Genomic DNA, 21,937 nt, shown 5'->3' with positions numbered 1-21,937 from the left:
TCTTCTGTTAGGTTGAAGTTTCATAACATTTTTTTAATAAAATTTCCCTTCTTACCGAATCCAACAAAGTTAATATCCAACAAGCTGTATGTATGGAATAAGGAGGGCTTGAAAAGGAAAAAAGACCTTGCTGACCTCAACATGGTTAGAGGAGATAGACCACAAAAAAACACTCTTCATCCTTTGTAGAAATGTTTTAATGATAAAGAAAGTTTAATAATTTGATTTTCTGAAAATTTTGAAGGAAAAAAATACAAATCCCAAATTTCCCTCTCTCCCCTCACCCCAAATCCATCAAGAACCAGGTGCACTTCTGATATCCCTAATCAGTATCACTCTATGTATCATAAATTTGTGATTGGTTAGAAAAATGTATTTAAGTTAAAATTTAATTATTAAGTATTTTTCTGACCAATCATAACTTATGACATATAGAATGGTACAAATTATGGGACAGAAGATGTGTTCCCCCAAGAACTATCCTCTTTTCCTCACACAAAAAAACTTGTAAGCATAGTTTAAAATTCTGAAGTGCAAAACTGTTTAAACTGTGCTAAAGGTTAACAAAGACATATTGGGGTGGGAAAACTTCGACATAGTTGGGATATATTATTCCTACTACAAGACATAATACATCCCCAAAGACACTATAATATCAACAAGTAAAAAAACATATTTCAAATACAGAATTATCTTCTCTTCTTTCCACCCTTCCCAGATTTGGTGGAAGGTCCAGCAGTTGATGATGATGATGCAGTCTCCTGCTTCTTAGTCCTTCCAGGATGTCTAGGTACCATCTCTGCAATGCGAAGCATAAGTTGTTTTCCTGCAAAAACACAACAAAAATGATAACGTTAGACATGTTCCAGAGTCATTATACCTATGCAACATATGGGATGTGATGTTTGCAAAATAATCCTAACTCACACTGTCTCTATATTGTCAGAGACATTAAAATGAAGCCAGTTAACCTCATTCAACAGCTTAGTTATCTTTGTATATCTACGCACTGAAAACTGTTGCTTAATGTTATATGTTGGATGGCTCCTTAACATGGTCATGGTGACAAAATTTCACTGATTAAAAACTTTAGCATTTGATCCAGGTTACTTGTATCTTATAATTAAATATTGATGCAAGATTCAGGCTCTAGTACTTTTCTGCACTTCAACCTCAGTGAGTCAGCCCTTCTTCACATCAAGAAAATTGTGTAACAAACGGAAATGACCAGCATAGATTTACTGCTAATCCTCAGATACAAGCAACCACAGAACATCATGAGAAACATCTACCAGAAGCACTCATAATTGATCTTCATTTCTGACAAACATCCTGATCAGTATTGACTCTGATGTCCAATAGTCAGAGGTTGAGGAGACCAAGTAAAACTAATATTTAAAGAGAAAAAATGTATACACCGACAGTGTAAAAGTTTTCTACATTGTCACTGCACCATCTACCATTAATTTTCAATCATCATTGACTTTTTTTAAAAAGTAATCCAAATGAAGGGTGGATGATAAACTGACTGTGTATAAATCTTTACACTGTCAGTACATATATTACACTCATATTTAAATGGTATTTCCTAAGACATGGTTAGCAAAAGAACACAATGGCATGTAGCCAACACACCTAGTGGGAAAAGCCTTGTTTTTTCTGTTGCTAGTATCTACAATGGGGTATGCGGTTCGTCACTTTTTTCATTATTTTTATGATATTTTCTTTAAGAACCTGGTACGCGGCACACAAGATAAATGAGAGAATCCACTAACTATGGTCATGCTATTAGTAACATCAGCACTTAACTAGATCTTAGAATTGAGACTTTTAAAACTTTCAGCTCATGCACATTCGTTCATAATTCACAAATTCATAAATATGAACTCAAACCAAGCAAACTCTGACCTATCTATAGATGGGGCTAATCTCTGTGTTTCCAATCAAACTTCAATTAAGTTCATATTGACTAAATCAAATAAGACAACCCACTCCTTTTTGGTAGGGTTAGCAGGTGAAGTTTAATAATCTAATACATATCTATATGCAGATGACAAAAGTTAAAGACTTGGAAGTAGGCGGATGCTAACAGGTAACAATAGGCTATTGGCTAAGTAGTTGTGTCCATCTCTAAAGTCTAAATTTCCATGAATATTGGCTATGTATCATACATCTTAGAAACTGAAATTGCATCTGAGATTCTAAGTTCTAACAACTAATCAATCTAACGCACCTTTCAAACTCAAAAACAGTTATAACAATATCATCTATAAAAAACTGTTATAACAATGCAACTGTTGCAACTTAAGCCTTGTTGATAATTTTACTACAAATTTCACTTATAACTTGTTTAAAATCAGCACTTCCATTAACTGTTACAACTTACGGCCAAAATTCTGGAATTATACACTTGTAAAAAGAGCACAACTCTGAGGCATCTTATTGTCTCTTCTACTCCTAGAATCTGTATGATGAGTAGAAACTATGACTTCCAAAGTTGCCTAGATTCCTCGTGAAGCTAAAGTATATCAATACATTTCAAAGCTACATATTTATATCAAAGCTTGATAATTGATAAACCCCGACAAAGAGAAGTGCTACTTGGTCACATTACGGTGCACCTTAATTTAATTAGACAAATTAAGATGAAAGTGTCAACCGATCAGCCAACATAATATTTAGAATAATGATTATGAAACTGATAACTGTATGTTAAAGCAACATTCTGCCTAGAAAGCATGAGATGGATACAGGGTGACCGTCTCGGGCCGTTGATGCTGTTTACGGACTCTTTTGCAAGGAATATTATTAATCTTATAAACACCAAATCTAAGACACGTTATAAGGCACAATCTAGCAATTGAGATATGAGATGAAAATTATACAACAATTTAGATTTAAATGAAAATTTGGTTAGCTCTATAAAAGATTAAAGTATATTACTTGTTGCAATGGCGGGATTAAACAGAGTGCCATCCTCCTTTTTGAGCAAAACCCTCACTCGTCCTCTTTGCATGAAATCACGCGGGTAAGCCTTGTCTATCTATGGTTACCAACAAATTTATATCAATAGATCAATAAATAAATACATTTTACAGTGATCAAGTGCATCCACACACAGCATTGAAATTACGAAATAGAAAATGAAAAAAATCTACCTCAATAGCAAAAGGAATTTTAAGATAGGTGCAACAATCACCAATTTCAGCACAAGTAGGGTTTTCACATGCTTTGGTGAGACCGATTCGTCTTCCTTGTGCCATAGTCTTTTTGGAATTGATGTAAACAGGGTACAGTATATTCCACTTCTTGATATTCGCCAATTCACCTTCCATTGTTTCTGATTCACACAACACAGTGATTCAAAAATTGAATGTTGAGATCTATGATGAAATAGTAGTAAATTCCATCAAATCGAAATCGAAATCTGAGACTTGTAGAGAGAGAAAGTAACTTACCTAACGTTAGGAGGTTGAATTGAAGCAGTTACTGTAAGAGAGAGAAGCGAGGTTGAACTGAGAAGGAGGATGAGTTGGTGAAGTGTTTTATTGGGCCTGTGCTTGAAAACAAATATGTTATTGGGCCTACATTGGGCTTGTTAAAATGATGAGTAGGCTTTTGTGTTTTCAGAAGAAATGAAGAAGATTGGAGAGTTGAATTTGAATGAGAAAAGGATAATGCTATGCTTGATGTTTCATCTCTCTTACGCAACACAAATATTATTATTTTTTGCTTATTTCTAGAGTATCTTGGTGTAAAATAAATCATGTTCCAATTTATATTTAAGCCAACTTCTCAAAAGGAAGTAATGATCCTGGTAGAAACTTATGCAAGTAATAATTGATATTTCTTGCATACTCAATTATTTGGTTACTTTACTCGGTAAATGCTCTTTGCTTTCTAAATTGTCTGTTCTTACACCCTAATTTTAGTTTTTTTTTATCTAAAATTATAGTTGGTTAGTGAGGAATGTAAAAATGAATGGGAAAATGTCAACATATATGAATGTATGTTGAAATTATTTTTCTACGCGTCCATAGTCGACATGACTATCATATGCATGAGACTGGCTCTTTGATACTGTCTACACTACTAATTTGAATTGCTCTCATTACACATAAGACAAAACATTGTAATGAAACATTTTTAGTGTGTTTTGATGTAATTGTAAGATTGGTCACCATACATGTTCAAATCACTGAAATAGTCTCTCCTTATAAGTAAAATTGCATATATGTATCCTCCTTAAACCTTTCTCATATTATGGGTTGTAAGACAGAACATTCCTACATTCACGTGGAAGTCGAGAAAATATTGATACAGAAACTCGTTAGTATGGATTATACAAAGCCAAGGTTGGAAGCAACTTCAATGTATGTATAAATGTATACATGGGCATCTTAAGTCTCAAAGAAAGGATGAAACGAAGAATGAAAAACATAACTTCTTCTTGATAGAGAAGTTCTTGAATAACAAGACAATAGGGAAAAACATCTTGATTTTTATTAGAAAAGCTTGAATTAATTAACAAAGATGAAACTCTGAACTTATAGGCAAGGGAAATGAAAAACAGAATAACAAATTTGCCTAACTACTTAAACTAACAAATTAGCACATGTTACATATGGCAAAAATCACTAAAACAATGATAATTTGGGCTGCAAGTAAAGGAAAGCCCATTAATCTTAAGCCTTTGATTCTACTTGGGATGTAATCTTAAGCCATTTTTAATGAGAAAATTGGAGAGTTTGGCAAACCATTGCCTGCTGGCCTGCTTGAGGCCATATATGGATTTTTGAAGTTTGCAGACTTTATTAGTTTGAGTGTTGTTCAATCCAGGAGGTATTATCATGTAAACTTGCTCATGCAAATCTCCAGGTAGAAAGGCATTGTTCACATCTAATTGCTTGATGTGCCAATCATGTATGGCTGCTAAGGCTAAAACAAGTCTCACAGTGGAGATTTTGGCTACATGGGAGAAGGTTTCAAGATAATCCACTCCCTTAGTTTGATTATAACCCTTAGCAACTAACCTAGCTTTGTGTCTCTCAATACTTCCATCAGCCTTATACTTAATCTTAAAGACTCATTTGCATCCTATGGCAGATTTATCTTTTGGGAGGTTAGTTATGATCCACGTGTTGTTCTGTTCTAAGGCAGACAAATCCTTATTAATGGCATCTTACCATTGAGGGAACTTAATGGCCTGAGAATATGTCTTTGGCTCTATATTTGTGGTCAAAGATAGAATTCTGGTTTTATAGGTGCGTGAGAGCTTATCATAGTTTAGGTAGGAGGATATGGGATACTTGGTAAGGGATGTAGGGGGATTGGTCTTATTGAGAAGGGCACAATGATAGTCTTGGAGGTAGGAGGGAGTTTTACCTATCCTGCTACTCCTTCTGAGGTTATGATCTTCAGCTTGTTCAGGGGATTGATGATCTATCTCCTCACTGCTACTATCTAAGTGGTGTCTATTTTCGAGGGGATGATGAATATTGTCATCATAGATGAGAGGATTGGTCAAAGGGTCCTCACATGATTCCTTGTGTATCTCAGAGTTGGGCACATCTTGAGGGGCATAGGGGAAGATTATTTCATAGAAGATGACATTTCTATTGACTTCTATGGCTTTAGTGTGTAAGTTGAGCACAACATATCCCTTTATTCCTTCCTTATATCCTAAGAACAAGGATTTGTTTGACCTGGGATCAAATTTGTCCCTAGAGTGGTTGTGTGTCCCAACATAACATAAACATCCAAAAACTTTGAGAAAGTGTATGTTGGGCTGTTTCTTGAACAAAGTTTCATAGGGAGTTCTATCATTAATAACAGAAGTAGGCAAAATATTGATCACATAAGCAGAATGCTTCAAAGCAAATGACCAATAGATCTTAGGGAGTTTGCTTTGTATTAACAGAGCTCTAGCTACATTCAAAAGGTGTTGATGTTTTCTCTCAACTATTCCATTCTGTTGGGGAGTATAGGTGCATGAGGTTTAATTGCAAAATACCTTTATTAGCATAGAAGGACTTCATGTTAAACTCTAGGCCATTGTCACTCCTAACAATCTTAACTCTAATGCCAAGTTGGTTTTCCATCATTATGATAAAGTCTTGTAAACTTTTAGAGGTCTCAGCATTGGACCTCATTAGATATATCCAGGTATATCTGCTAAAATCATCAACGATTGTTAAGAAATATTTATGTCCTTGGACAGAGGCCACAGAGAAAGGCCCCCATATATCAACGTGTATCAATTCTAGGCTATGTGCAGAGTGAGTTTTACTTAAAGGAAAATGTAATTTTCTTTGTTTGGCTTGATGACAAACATCACATATGTAATCTTTATTATAGCAAACAGAGGGAAAGATGTTCTTTACTTTATTCATACAATTGTGTGATGCATGTCCTAGTCTAAAATGCCATATATTTGAGTCATTTACATAATCAGAAAAATTTACATGATGCAAGCAATTAGAGACTTTCAAGACATATAAGCCATTAAGGGATTTAGTTGAACCAATCATCCTTAAGGACTTCTTCTCCTGGATTTCACAAGAGTTAGCATCAAAAGATAATACATATTTGCAATTTAAGGTCAGTTTAGATACAGATATTAAATTGCATGAAAATTTTGGCAAGTATAGAACATTGTGAATCAAGAGCTTAGGGAGAAGTGATATTGTCCCGGCTATCACTTGATTTCCATTAGGTAGCCTTACTCTAACAGGTTTTATTTCATTATAAGAGGAAAAATTGGTTAAGCTAGAACTTATGTGGTCTGTAGCACCATTGTCTAGTATCCAGTTGACCAAAGAGTTTGTGTGATCAGGATTACTTGTTGTTTGATTGTTATGATTGATAGATGTCGCTGAAAGAACACTGGAATTGATAGTGGTTGGGTCATTCTGGTCTGGTTTATTTGTTCCTTCATTAGGTTGACTCAGCATGTTTATTAACCTTTGATATTGCTCTTTGCTCAGTCCATAAATGTGGCTATTTTGATCTGTTTGTTGTCATAATCCCTGTTCTTCCATTCTTGAGCTTACTACTGAGAGAACTTGGTCATTCTTTCCAAAGTTAGCTGGGAATCCATGCAGTTTGTAACATGTCTCCATTGTATGTCCATTCCTATTGCAGTGAGTACAGAACTTTCCACTACTTGAACTTTTACTCTATGAACCTCTTCCTGAGGTGTTGGAATTTCCTCTCCCTGATCCATTCTGTATAAAAGATCTTCCTGAGCCTTGACCTCTTCCTGAGTAGTTTCCTTTTCTCCAATTATTTGAGACTGTCATGGCTTTAGATTCTAACTCTTGCCCATATATCTGCCTTTCTTGTTGGATGACAGGGCAAATACCTTACTCATGTTGGGTAAGGGTTCCATGATCATTATTTGAGATCTGACTCCACTGTAGGAGTCATTAAGTCCTCTAAGGAAAACTATGACTCTATCTTCTATCCTGTGATTTCTCACATCCGAGATTACACCACCACAACATGGTACCTCACATCTACATTTTGGCATTGGCCTGAAATTATCTAGTTCATCCCAGAGGGTCTTCAACTCTGTGAAATAGTTGGAAACATTGAGTTCTCCCTGTGTGAAGTTGGTGATAGTTTTCTGCAATTCTGCGATCTTGTAGAGATTCCCTTGGGAGAATCTTTCACTTAGTTCATCCCATATTTCGTAGGCTTTATCTATCCAAATGATACTATGTGCAATTGAAGGCGTCACTAACCTTGTGATCCATGAGATCACGATGTTGTTAGCTCTTCCCCAAGCTCTAAAGATTGGATCAGTCTTTGCAGGCATCGTTATTGATCCATCAACAAAAGGCAACTTTTGCTTTGATATGAGGCTCATCCTCATTGCCCTCTCCCATTGGTGATAGTTCTCACCATTCAGAGGAGGTGAGACTAAAGCACTTGCAGGATTTTTTGAAGGGTGAACATGATAAGGAGAATCAGGTTCTTGGGTGGGATTCAAGTAGGTATGTGTGACATTGGCATTAGAGGATGCGTCAATTGACATGATGAATGTAGCAGAGCTCTTAAAAGAGCTCTGATACCATCAAAGAAAGGATGAAACGAAGAATGAAAAACAGAACTTCTTCTTGATAGAGAAGTTCTTGAATAACAAGACAATAAGGAAAAACTTCTTGATCTTTATTAGAAAAGCTTGAATTAATTAACAAAGATGAAACTCTGAACTTATAGGCAAGGGAAATGAAAAACAGAATAACAAACTTGCCTAACTACTTAAACTAACAAATTAGCATGTGTTACATATGGCAAAAATCACTAAAACAATGATAACTTGGGCTGCAAGTAAAGGAAAGCCCATTAATCTTAAGCCTTTGATTCTACTTGGGATATAATGATTGGTCTTGATTTGAGTTTGATGAGTGCCTTGAATGGCGCTGCCTTCATGGTAGGCTTAAGAAGCCTGATTTGTGTCCAAGCCAGAATTGATCTGGTGCGCCCTGCCTAGGTGTTGGTGCATCTGTTGGGCACTGCTCTGGTGCGCCTTGCTCTAGTCCTGGCAGGCCTGATGCGCCTTAGGTTGGCGCTGATGCACTTGGTCCGCCTGGACGTAGCGCTGATGCACCTGGGCGTGGTACTAATGCACCTGTGCGTGCTGATGCACCTGGGCGTGGCACTGATGTGCCTTGGCTTGGTGCATCTGGTCTGATTTGGTTAAGTGGGATGGTTCTTCAATTTTGATTACGAACAACACTTGTTTGGTCTTGGCAACAACATTATTTATCCTGGTTATCAAGGCATCATCATGCTTATGCAAATTGCTCATAATTTGGTTAGTGGTGTGATCAAGAGGAGAATTGAGATCATGAGTATTATTTAATTTTGAAAGTCTTCTACTTCCAATATAGAAAAAATATGGCTCTCTTATTATTAATCTTTTAAATTGTACATTTCATTTGAAGTGCAATGAATCATTATTTACATGAAAGATTATGGTGTTAACTCATACAAGTAGATTATCTACTGAAGTAAATTACTATCACAGATGAAATTACACAATTGGTAAGTAGCCAATAGCCAAATACATACAAGAATTAACAAACACAACCAAGTTAGCCAAATGTTTCCTCACTGTTGTAACTCATGTACAGAAACCCATCCTCCTCCTTATAAGATTGGTACATGGAGTTCATAAGACTTGCTAGGTGCATTTACTGGTCTGGGGTAATGTGTTCTTCAAAAAAATGAACAAAGCTTTCCCAGGAGGCAAACACAACCTGCTACTTAAAATGTGAATAAACTGTCCGACCGACATATCTCGAGGAACCAAGTATCTAAGAGAAAAGTGACAAGAGTTTAGAACCTTGAGGACAAGATAGACCTTAAATTTATCAATTACCTAGTCACAATTAGGGATTCAATGTGATTACAACCAAGGTAGTCAAAATCGCGAGCTTACTCGTGAGATCGCACGATCTTACGATCATCAACCTCCAACCCGTGCTCGATCTCAGTCTTGGATGCGACTCCATGGGATCGTCGTGCAGGTGCATAAAACCGGTGGAGTCGACGAGCCCACCGATCCCTAAATCTCTGTCACAACTTCACTTCCCCTCTCTCTCACTCTCTTCTTCACGTCGTCACTCTCTCTCAATTGAATAGAGAAGAAGTATCAAACTCATCATATAGCTGCCATTAGAAGGGTAGAGAAGCATGTTCAAACTGATAATAGCCGATTAGCCGCCATTGAAGGGTAGAGAAGAAGGTTCAAACTGATTACAAAGCCGTCATTGGAAGGGTAGAGAAGAAGGCTAACCGGGTCATGTGCAACCCGGCTTGTTAAAACCCTAGTTTTATTTATTTATCAAAAACGGGTTTAATGGGCTTTTATTCCTGCCTTTTAAGCCCAATTTCTTTTTTAGCCTCATAAACTTATTAAAATGTGACCAGTGGGCTGGGAAACCCTATTTTTTTTAGTTGGAACAGAGAAAAGTTGTATTATTTTGCTATCATGACCTACTAAGGGGCATGACCTATGAAATATTATACCTATAACTCTTATAATTTGAATATATATATATATATATGTATATATGTATATAGATGAATATATATGTGTGTGAATTTCTATGCATATATATATATATATATATATATATATATTAATAAGTAAAATCTTACGAGTCGTGTTACGATCCTATATTTACGATCTTTGACTCTCCTCCCAATCCTAAGTAAAATCTCTATTTTAACTACCTTGATTACAACAAGTGGAATAGATTAGAGAACAATTTGAAAATAAATGAAGAACATGCAAAGATGTCGTAAAATTGACAAAGCAAAGAGGAAGTCATCACCGAATAGGATGGTATATTGCAAATGATTCTATAATCAATAAAAATGGAATACAACAATAAACAAGCTTTAATCTCACTAGATGAGTTAGCTACATCAATCAAACAACCTTTTATCATAGAAATGGAATGAACCTCATTGAAATCATTGCACAAAACTACAAAGCATATAATCAAGATGTTGACTATTATGAAATGAATAATTGAATCAGGGTGTAGGAATCCTATTGTTGGTTTTAGTTAGAAAAATTAAAGTGAGCCTACTTCTTCTCGTCCAAATCAGGCAGGTCTGTCCTATAGTGTTTCTCAATGATGACCTGCAATAATGCATCAAGAAAAAATAGTATGAGATAGCTCAGTAGTTGCTATAAATGTTATAGACAAATTACTTTTCCATTCAAACACTTTTCAATACTTGTGCTATGATATGCAATACATTTATACAATACTTAAGGGCCACATCAAAATCTTCATAATTTTCATTTTTTTCTCGCTATGGTAATTAATCTAGCTTAGAAAATTGAAATATTAAGCAAGTAGGACCTGAAAATCTTGTCTTGTTGAATAAAGTATGAATGAAAGAATGAAATGTTACAGGAATTCGATCTGGGTATTTGACTATGATGTTTTGTGACTCCTTGAGACGTTCATCTGAAACCCATAAAGTTAAAAACCAATCAAAGAATAGGGGAAACAAACAATGTAGTAATATTATTATGACATAGTTGACAGTGAAATAAAAAACAAACCAAGTGTATAAACTCTTGCTTGAAAGACTTAATTTTGGCCATGATACAGAACAAGGGGCAGAATTGTAATCTGAAAAAATCTCTCAACTTACTAAACTCCAGACAGAAAATATTAAGATGGGCTTTTAGCGTTTTCGGTCGGCCTATGCTCCTTTCTGTGAAGGCCCAATAGTTTCGGGCATGTGCAACTTTGTTCCGGCAGCCAGAAAGAAAGTTTACTTGGGAGTGCAATGTCAAAAATTTGCTAAACTAAAATATAACATTTATTTCTAAAAGTATAAATATATTATAATTATTTTTGAAGTTTTCATGTTTTGGAAGCATAAAATATTTTTCTCATTTTTAACATTCTTAGAAATATTTTTCTCCATATAGATAACTGAACTTTCATATAATTTCGCATTTCATTCTATCGCTTACATAATAATCTGATTTTTTTCCCCTTGAAACATCATCATTAGGAAGCTTTTTTCAATTAAATTTCAAAAACACTTTTTCAAAGATGGATGTAATGTTCTACTTCTGCATTTGCTTGAGGAGTTGATGATTTCTTTGGATGTGATTATATTTAGAAAAATCTTTTTATTCTTTATTCTATTGATGGATTGAATCAATATAAGTATATAAGGAAAAGTAAATAAATCACAACATAACTAACAATAAAATAAATTATATCATATAAAAGTCGCTGTATTAATATTCCGATATAAGTATTAGCATATGATAATATATCTCTTAATTTGTATATGGGCTATGCCAATATGAGAATCACTAAATAGTATAATATATTATACATGTTCATGGTAAAGAAAACAATGAGCGAATAAAAGAAGCACACTGACCACAGAAAACATAATAAAAATAAGTTTGAAATAAAAAAAAAACATGGATTTATTGAGTTGTGGACTCAAGTTGGACTATACTTATTGCTTGCACCTTGTATGTAGAAATACATGGAAAAAAGGTAAGGGAGTTGGGACCAAGACAGGGAACGGAAAGACAGTGGATCAATTTGAGGATGGGACCACACAAGAGATAAAATTGTAGAATTCAATTATAAAAAATACTCGGGAATAATAAAATTGGGCTTACAACTATATCATAAATGTAAAAATTTAATTTAAATAAATTATTAAGTTTTTTACATATATCAAATATATTATCAATCATTTATATGTATTACTCATATTTAATAATAATTATTAAATAAAAATAATTAATGATTACCACCAAGTAAAAAAAGTAGAGTGTAATATCTCTATATTGTTTATATATAGTTAGTATATTATTCATATAGGGTTACAAAATCGGATACATGTGTACCCATAAAAATACATGTAATGATATTCGCAATGATTGTTATGGATAGAAGTGGATTTTATAATACCCTCTAATGATATTCGCAATTATATTTTTTTATTATTTCATAATAAATTATTATCGTTAGCTATAATAATAAATTTATCATATAAATATCTTATATTTATAAAATAATTATTTGTATATATTGATATTATAAAGTATATACTTATATAATTAACATTAAAAACATATTGGCTACATGTTAACCCCACTACCCATACGAGTACTATAAATAGTGTGAGTTTGGGAATGAGAAAGTATTACTTGCACATACCCACTTCGTTATTATCACTACGTATCCATCATTTATTTATATAAATGATAAATATTGCAATAGTAATATATAAAACTTATACACTATTAATATATACGTTTTTTCTTCAAATAACTATGAGGGGATACTTTTTCTTGTTTTGAAAAAATGCTTGAGATTACTTACCACTTTCCCCCTCTATTTATCCATTCATATTTCATACACATCCTTGTCATTGACAGGGCGTAAACGATTCTGGTTTAAACTGTAAAACCGATAGAACCGAACTAAACTGCAAAATATGGTTCGGTTCGGTTTTGTGGTTCGGTTCAAATATTTTTTTAAGGAACCATTTATGTTCGGTTTATGGTTTTAGAAATTTAGAAACCATTAGAGTCGAATCGAACCGAATATTAAATAAATATATACTAGAGATTAGGGAATAATATTTTATTATTGTTTAAATTCTTCAACTAATTTTCTAGCTTAAATTATCAATTTTTGTGTGAATTGTAGTGTGATATATGTTACTAAATTGTCATTAAGTTAATATTATATAGGTTATTAGTTACTAAATTTTTTCTATGGTCTTATGATTTGGAACATATTTTTCAAATTATGTGATATTTAGTTTGAAACTAACATATATCATATATTGTTATACATGTATTGTTATATGTGTTACTAATTATGAAATGTAAGGTTATAAATGTAACTATTATATATTTTACTAATCATTAATTATATTGTTATATATGATTCATACTTTTTTATAATAATAATAGTAATGTTTATCTTTTTTATAAATAAGCAATATCTCTTCTAATACATTTTGAATTTTCGATTGATGTAAGATTTTTTATAAAAAAAGTAAATTGAAAAACCGTGGAACTGAACCAAATCATTCAATAGCGGTTTGGTTCAGTTCTTATAGTTAAATTTGCGGTTAATTAAACAGAACTGAATCATATATTTTTTATCTGTTTGATCACTAAAATGCACCAAAAATCAAACTGGATCGAATTTTCACACTCCTATGTAGTAGAAGGAAATAAAATTGGAGTCTCTTACATTCTTTTCATCACAATTATTAAATAAAATTATTATGCATTATTCATTTTCAATTATTAGTTTTTTAAAAAAAGTAGTCTAAGTGAATGGTAGATAATGAACTCATTATATATAAATCTTTACACTATATATTATACTCATTATTAAATAGAAAACTACAATGATATATAGTTTTCTTTTGTACAAATAATAATATATAGTTTGTTGTACTATTATGCACTATTACACTCATTTTTGGTGGTTGAATATTAAATATGATTGTAATATTTTATGCATTAATGATATAAAGCTTAAACATAATTAATAGATTATCTATGGTTCATTTGTATTATATTTTTCAAAAATTAATGATGACTAAATATAAAGATTAATGATATAATAATAATATATAAAACTAATAGATTGTCAATATAAATATTTCATTAAATAAATAATAATATAAATAAATAATAAATAATATATAAGTGTTTATATACTGTGAAACATTTTAGTCAACCAATTTACCATATATGTGAGCAAATGATTTTAGGATTTTCCTCTCATAAACTCATGAAATTACACATTTCCACCTGTTTACACCTCTACGTTATACTTTTTGTGCTCTCTCATTCTATTATTATCTGAGTTGCTTCAAAAAAATATTTTAACATTTTTGTAGTCTGAATTTTTTGATTTTTAGAAACTTATTATATATTTATTTTCTAATTCTATTTATTTTATTACTCGCTTTTTCCCTTTTATTTCCTCGTTTCCTTTTAATTCCATTCTCAATGTATTAAATTGTGTTATTTTAATCCAATTGTATTCGAAAAAATTAAATTTATAAAATTTTAAATATGTACATGATTTTAAATATTAATTTTTTTGTGATGAAGTAACGGAGAAAATTAGAGAAAAAAATTATTACATCTTCCCACATAATTATAGACTTATAGTGGTAAACTGTGTCCTTTTCGGTGTGTGCTGTCGGAGGCGTGTAGCGACATAATCCACTACCCTTCCAACTAATAATCAATTGAAAATTTGACAAGATTTTTCTATTCAACGAGGTCCTTTTCAAAATTTCACCCTTAATTACTTTTGTGTGTTTGGTAAGGTTAAGTGTTTGGTAAGGTTAAGTGTTTGATTACACATCACTTCATCCGAATGATTCATGGAATATTAAAGTGGAAATATAAAGAAAAAATAGAAAAATGACGCAGTTGGTTCTCCTTCAATTTAAAAAATGATTAGTTTCATTATTATCTACCAAATTAATTCGGGGTTGATTTTCGTATTTGGTAATTAATTCTCAAGAATTTTTAGTATTCAATTATTTCGTTAGAAACTTATAATGGTTAGCGAAAAATATAAGGTATAGTGCTAATCCATGCTCCATAAGTGACATCATTTGGAAAATTGTTTTTTTTTATCAAATTTAAATTGATTTATAACCAGCGAGATACCCCTCCTTCATATGGGGGGTTTCTTGTTATTTTTTTAGAGTTTGGCTAATCTCATCCCTTAGTATATATATATATATATTAACGAGAATAAAATAATATTCATGCACGTAATGACAATTTTTAAAAAATAATATTTTCCATTTTTTATAATTTATTAATTAAGATAAATTTCATATCAAACAAAATCACATATCCGGATCCAAAAATTAATATAAGATATTCACAACGGAATGTGTCTCAAATATTAAATTTGTCCCTATGTAGCCTAATTAGCTATTTGTTAATAACATCTTAATAGATATTAATTTGGTATAAAATGTAGTCTTTGAAAAGTTGATATATTGAGGAATTTAATTAGATGATTAACTTGCTGACAAATAATCTCTGAAGAACTAAATGGTGAATGTAATCTATTAAGGGGTTAATATAATGAATGCTTTTTAAAATAATTAATTTGAGGACTTTATAATTTTTTGACAACCAAATTCACCATAACCTCAATTTTTAATGTTAAAACCTTACAAATTTACAATGTAATTATTTCAGTTTTAGTCTTCAAATATTGGTCAGTAATACTTAGAATTTTATTTGGAAAGGAAGAACGTAAATTGAGAAAGTAAGGTGTTAATCTAATGACATAAAACGTTATTAGATTTTAGGATTATCAAAATGTTAAGTGTTCGATTCTTGAAAGCAGTATTTGTTGGAAAAATATTCATGCACCCAAAAGTGATTATTTCCTTATCGAAAAGGGTGTGGGATACATTTGTTAGTGCGAAAAAATTTGAGAAACTGATTTTTAATTTCCTCCAATAATATATTTACTAAATATGTGTTTTTTAGTTTCTGAGTGAATGTAACTCTTAATTTACTAATACAATAATAACTTTTTAATTAATTATATTGATAGTATTGTAATTTTTGGATGACGAAATTCTATAATTTTTTTGGGCACAGACATTATAAATTCAATTTTTAATGTTAGAGAATTTGTGCTATCTTTGGTTGAAAAGAGAAAATGGAAGAAAAGAAGATAAGAAAAAATATTATGAGAAGAGATAAATCAATAAGAAAGAAAGTAAAATTTAAGAGTTATTTGATATAAGAGGAATAAATAATATACTTTATTGTATAGACAATACTATATTTTTCACATTAACTTTAATACTAAATTATGATTTTAAAATTCCTTTTATTATAAAATTAACAAATACACCTTTTTTTTTAATTTTTTTTTAAATTTAATTAAAATAATACTTATAAATAGTAATTTTTAGAAACATGTACATGATAGATAACACCATGTTTTCATATTTTATGTGATTGTTGTTACTTTTGTGAAAGTAAAAGTAAAATTGTCATTTGACTAATTAAAACTCTCCCATTTTACTTTTTTTTTTGGTGATGTGAGGAGAATAAAATTGAGGTGAGACCTGATATTTTTTCTCTCTTCTCTACTTCTCTCATCAACTAAACTAAGAAAAAAATGAAACTCACTTCTTGTTCTATCTACTTATATTATTTCTTCTTAAAATCATCTAGCATGTAAGATTTTTACCTTTTTTGAAACAATAGTTAAAATTTTATTTAAAAAAATGTAAATTTGAGAGAGACATTATTTAATTTTTCCAAATAATAACAATAAAACAGCTTTTTAGTAGTTAATATTGGTCAACACTATATAAAAGTAAGTGCTTTTTAATAATGTATATTTATACTATAAACATTCTTTCCCAATTAGTGTGATATTTTAAACAAAAAAATGATGAATATAATCAATGGTGGATCTTAATTTGATCTTTAGGAAAAACAACAATATTTAATTATTATTAATAACTAAAATTAATTTAGTAACGAAAAATATAAAGAATCATACATAACTGGACTAAAGGTAAAAAATTTAGATTTTTTCTTTTCACCTAAATTTTTATGTCATCGGCAAGAAATTCATATTTTATCTTACTACGTATTTTTGTTTGGTTGTCTTCATTGCTGAAAATATATATTTATATAGTAATTGAACCACATTGGTCAAAATAAGACAGATAATTTAATAAAACATGATATGACTAGAGGCATATGGTTTAGAAATCTTCAAACTTGAATGACTAATGAGTCCAATAAAAATGTTGAATTTGACATTTTAAACTAATATTTTATTGATCATTAAAATTTATAGAATAAAAATTTTGGACAATAAATACATATTATCATAATGACATAAACATCCTTAGGTATATATTATGAGTACATACATAATTTATTTATCAAGTATAAAATCATTACGAACTCAAATGAAGTGATACTATTATAAGCAACATTATCATATTATTATAGAATGACCATATAAGTTTTACTATTTTTATTTATCAAGCTACTAGTTAAATAAATATGCGAGTTCTAATTAGTATCTCCATAAAGATATCATTTGAGTGCTGGTAAAAGAATTACATATGCATTTCTAAATAATATATTACTCCATGAGCCATTTTTATAATTAAATAAAAGAATTACCTAAATAACTATTTTTTATGGTTAACCATAATAAGTAACATATATAATGACACATTTTGTGGACAACAAATGTATTCTCTTGAAAAAAACATGTTAGAAAAATTCAAGTGGCAGCAACCCCACCTGCCATTTGAAACACCTGCTAGTGAATATAATTGTTAAAGTCTAAGGAGTATATCTGTAATTTATTAATTATACATTAATTATGATAAACTGATCATTTGTTGCATATAAAATTTGTTCACGGAATCACTCTTCTATTTTGTGTTTTTAATCAACATTACCTTATAATTAATTATGTACTTTGTAACAAATGAAAATTAATTTATTTAATTTATTAAGTTTTCTCTTCACTTTGTATCACATGTTGTTCATCATATATTAAATAGTGATGAGATAAATTTTGACACATACGGCATTGTTAAATATGATCTTATTTATTTATTACAACTTAATAAAAAAAGTAAAATCCAATTTTCATTGAACTAATCACAATTTCATTTTCCATTTCTTTACCTCATTTTCAAAACCAACTAATTTTAGAGAATAACATATATTTGGATAACTCAACCTTTAATCATCTTAAGTCTTAAAATAATGATATCAAAATAACAATTTAATATTATTCTATTTAAATAATTTTTTAGTTTTAAGATTATATAGTTAGGAACAACTAATTTAAAAGTTGGAAGTAAAATAAAGTGTATTGAGATTCACTAATGATAATGACCATGAAAAAAATGGTACAACTTTGTATGATCTCACACAAGATAAGTTTAAGATACAATATTTATTCATCATTTTTGGTTTATTACTGAATATAATAATAATTATAAAAATATTGATTAAACAAAAAATAATTTCATAATGAAATCCTATATTAAAATTTAAAAATGATAAATTTATCATAATTAATTAAAATCAAATTGCAGCCACATATAATTGTATTAAATTTCAGGGTGTAAGTGTAATATTCTGACATTTATGAGCGGAAAATTAGACGTCGGTGGAAGGTAAATGTCTTAACTGTGTTTACGCGTTCATCTGAAGTCACCCAATCCAAAATCCATAGTGGAGATTCATCTAACTCCAAACGTGGATCCAAATGAATGAATCTAACCGAAAATATAATCATGTTAATTATGGGGGTATTTCCGTCATTGACAAACCTCACTCAAAATTTCCAGTATAAATAAAGAACGAAGGCTAACATTTGACTCGTACCACCAATACCTAACTTCTTCCTCGCACCTTCTCTTCTCTTCTACCTTCCAAGGTTCTATTTCTCTCTCTATTTATGTGCGGTTAATAAACTTCATTTTCTCGTTATTAATTAATTGTTTGATAGTTCAATTCGCATTATGTCGTAGATCTCGTGGTACGATTTGGTGTTTTCAACTTTGAGGTTGTTTTGCTGAGTTTTCTTAGTGTTTTTCTCTTCGAACCTAGTTTGAACTGCTCCATAACTTGCTAATTTCTTCTTTTATGCGAGATTTGGCTTTTAGCTTTCAGATCTAGTGGAATTCATATGATAATGCCGTTTTTTTCAGTTAGTTCGCGACGAATTTGAATTTTGTTATTCTAGATTACTATATTTTACTAGTTATCCAACTTTGACCTTGCTTGAACTGTCACCATGTAATATTTTTTATTACATTTGTAATTGTAATTGTAATTGTAATTTCTATATGCAAAGTTTCAAAATGGGACTTGCCTCTGATCTAAATTTTGTCTTTCATATTTGTTTAGGGTTTATTAGTGTTTTTTTATTAATTGAAACCGTTTAATTGGAAACGGAGACCAAGATCCGGCTTTTAGGTTTTAGCTTTTCACAAAATAGAGAATCAATTTTTTAGCCTAAACAAATGAGCCATGTATCTCTATGTTTGATTTATGTTTGACTTTGTTCCACAGCAACTAAAGATGGCAGCGGAGACTTTCCTATTTACCTCTGAGTCAGTGAACGAGGGGCACCCTGACAAGCTCTGTGATCAAGTCTCTGATGCCGTGCTCGATGCCTGTTTGGAACAGGATGCAGACAGCAAGGTTGCATGTGAAACTTGCACCAAGACCAACTTGGTGATGGTATTTGGAGAGGTCACAACCAAGGCCAACATTGACTATGAGAAAATTGTCCGCAAAACTGTGAGGGACATTGGTTTCGTTTCGGATGATGTTGGTCTTGATGCTGACAACTGCAGGGTCCTTGTCAACATTGAGCAGCAGAGCCCTGACATTGCACAGGGTGTACATGGCCATTTCACCAAGAGACCGGAGGATATTGGTGCTGGTGACCAGGGTCACATGTTTGGCTATGCCACTGATGAGACCCCTGAGCTTATGCCCTTGAGCCATGTTCTTGCCACCAAGCTTGGTGCTCGTCTCACCGAGGTTCGCAAGAACGGTACCCTTACCTGGTTGAGGCCTGATGGTAAGACCCAAGTCACTGTTGAGTATTACAATGACAAGGGTGCCATGGTTCCAGTCCGTGTCCACACTGTGCTTATCTCCACACAGCATGATGAGACTGTGACTAATGATGAAATTGCTGCTGATCTGAAAGAGCATGTTATCAAGCCTGTGATTCCTGAGAAGTACCTTGATGAGAAAACCATTTTCCACTTGAACCCTTCAGGCCGTTTTGTCATCGGTGGACCTCATGGAGATGCTGGTCTCACTGGCCGTAAGATCATCATCGACACTTATGGAGGATGGGGTGCACATGGTGGAGGTGCTTTCTCTGGAAAGGACCCAACCAAGGTTGACAGGAGTGGTGCTTACGTTGTGAGGCAAGCTGCTAAGAGCATTGTTGCCAGTGGACTTGCAAGGAGGACGATTGTGCAAGTGTCCTATGCCATTGGTGTGCCTGAGCCTTTATCTGTCTTTGTTGACACATATGGTACTGGCAAGATCCCTGACAAGGAGATCCTCAAAATTGTGAAGGAGAACTTTGATTTCAGGCCTGGTATGATCTCTATCAACCTTGATCTCAAGAGGGGTGGCAACAACAGGTTCTTGAAGACTGCTGCCTATGGACATTTTGGAAGAGATGATGCTGATTTCACATGGGAAGTAGTGAAGCCCCTCAAGTGGGAGAAGGCTTAAGTTATTATTTAGGTCGAGGATTGGGAGTTTTGCTGGTTGCCTTTTTATATTATTTAATCTTTCTATGCCTCTGTGTCTCTGTCTCTATCTCCCCCTCTGTTTCTTTGTAATATTTTACCGAATAAACTAAAAATATGTACTCAGTTTGTATTGGTAAGTTAATTTCTGAATCTCAAATCAAACACAGCATGCAATTTAAAATATGAACTATAGTACTTGTTTCAATGAGCTCATGTGCATTTTAGTTTTTTAGCCCGTAGGTGTAGCTTCCCCCATCCCAAAGGATTAAACAGATGCTTCATAAGGCAGAAAGGAAATGTTAATAGTCTTCTTATACACTCCATTTTTTCTCATTCTAGCTGTGCTATTATTTCTCTATCCAATTTTTTTTAATGTTATATGGCGAGCTACACGAGTCAAATGTTTATGACTTGATTGGTAAAGTATTTATATCATAAAATAATTTATCTTACGTGGTTAGTAAAAGTATGATATGTGTATTATTTTATTTAATTTTAAAAATATTTTATAAAAAATGATTAAATATGTTACTTTTCAAAATTTTAAAGATACGAGGAGATAACTTGTAGATGAAGCCTCATTTGGTTGAGGTAAATATGAGAGGAGAGGAGAGAGAAAGTGAGTGAAGTTGACAAATTTCTCTCCTTTGATTATGGGATGAAAGAGAGAAGAGAAAAAGAAATATGGTGGGTGTCATGTCAAATTTATTCTCTTCAAGTATGAGAAGAAAGTAAGATGAGAGAAGTGAGTTTTTGGAAATGACTAAGTTACCCCACCAATTTCACACAATCATATACATGCGCAAGGGTAAAATTGTGTATATAAGAAAAACTCACATTTTCTCTCTTCTCTTTCTCTCTTATTTCTTTTCTACCAAACAACTCTACAACTGAACTCTATTTCTTATCTCCTTCTTTCTACTCATAAACTTTCTCTCTTATCATTTTCTTCTCCAAACCATAAAGTGAAAAATTTACGTGGGTAGTGTAGATTGACTATACTATCCCACGTTTGGGGTAGGTTTTGAATTAATTATGGGAATGGTGCAATTTCAAGGAATGTCATCTATGTTTT

General features: G+C 31.9%; 2 protein-coding genes and 1 pseudogene across 3 annotated transcripts; 1 reads left to right on the top strand and 2 right to left on the bottom strand.

The window, feature by feature from the left end:
• LOC109328932 (signal recognition particle 19 kDa protein-like) lies at window positions 506-3,542 on the bottom strand. Of its 2 annotated transcripts, none has more exons than XM_019562576.1 (4): window positions 3,459-3,542; window positions 3,159-3,340; window positions 2,944-3,043; window positions 506-826 (listed from the first exon to the last, which is right to left on the bottom strand). In XM_019562576.1, the coding sequence occupies exons 2-4, from the start codon at window positions 3,333-3,335 to the stop codon at window positions 690-692; spliced, it is 414 nt and encodes a 137-aa protein (XP_019418121.1). In that variant the 5' UTR covers window positions 3,336-3,340; window positions 3,459-3,542; the 3' UTR covers window positions 506-689. The 2 variants fall into 2 exon arrangements, with proteins under 2 accessions (XP_019418121.1, XP_019418120.1); XM_019562575.1 differs by having other exon boundaries at window positions 3,159-3,357; window positions 3,459-3,533.
• LOC109329378 lies at window positions 9,052-12,673 on the bottom strand (annotated as a pseudogene).
• LOC109329787 (S-adenosylmethionine synthase-like) lies at window positions 18,902-21,041 on the top strand. The gene is made up of 2 exons (XM_019563609.1): window positions 18,902-19,013; window positions 19,652-21,041. The coding sequence occupies exon 2, from the start codon at window positions 19,661-19,663 to the stop codon at window positions 20,840-20,842; it is 1,182 nt and encodes a 393-aa protein (XP_019419154.1). The 5' UTR covers window positions 18,902-19,013; window positions 19,652-19,660; the 3' UTR covers window positions 20,843-21,041.

This window comes from Lupinus angustifolius, chromosome LG16, assembly GCF_001865875.1.
Source record: "Lupinus angustifolius cultivar Tanjil chromosome LG16, LupAngTanjil_v1.0, whole genome shotgun sequence".
NCBI classification, from domain to species: Eukaryota; Viridiplantae; Streptophyta; class Magnoliopsida; order Fabales; family Fabaceae; genus Lupinus; species Lupinus angustifolius.
This window is presented reverse-complemented; position numbering and strand designations above follow the sequence as displayed.

What these genes read in the sequence shown, in the direction of transcription:
- LOC109329787 (XM_019563609.1), top strand. Translation starts at nt 19,661, where the DNA reads ATGGCAGCGGAGACTTTCCTATTTACCTCTGAGTCAGTGAACGAGGGG.
- LOC109328932 (XM_019562576.1), bottom strand. Translation starts at nt 3,335, where the DNA reads ATGGAAGGTGAATTGGCGAATATCAAGAAGTGGAATATACTGTACCCT. An exon ending in AAATTCCTTTTGCTATTGAG is followed by an intron (nt 3,044 to 3,158) that starts GTAGATTTTTTT and finishes TGGTAACCATAG; the next exon opens with ATAGACAAGGCTTACCCGCG. An exon ending in TAATCCCGCCATTGCAACAA is followed by an intron (nt 827 to 2,943) that starts GTAATATACTTT and finishes GTGTTTTTGCAG; the next exon opens with GAAAACAACTTATGCTTCGC.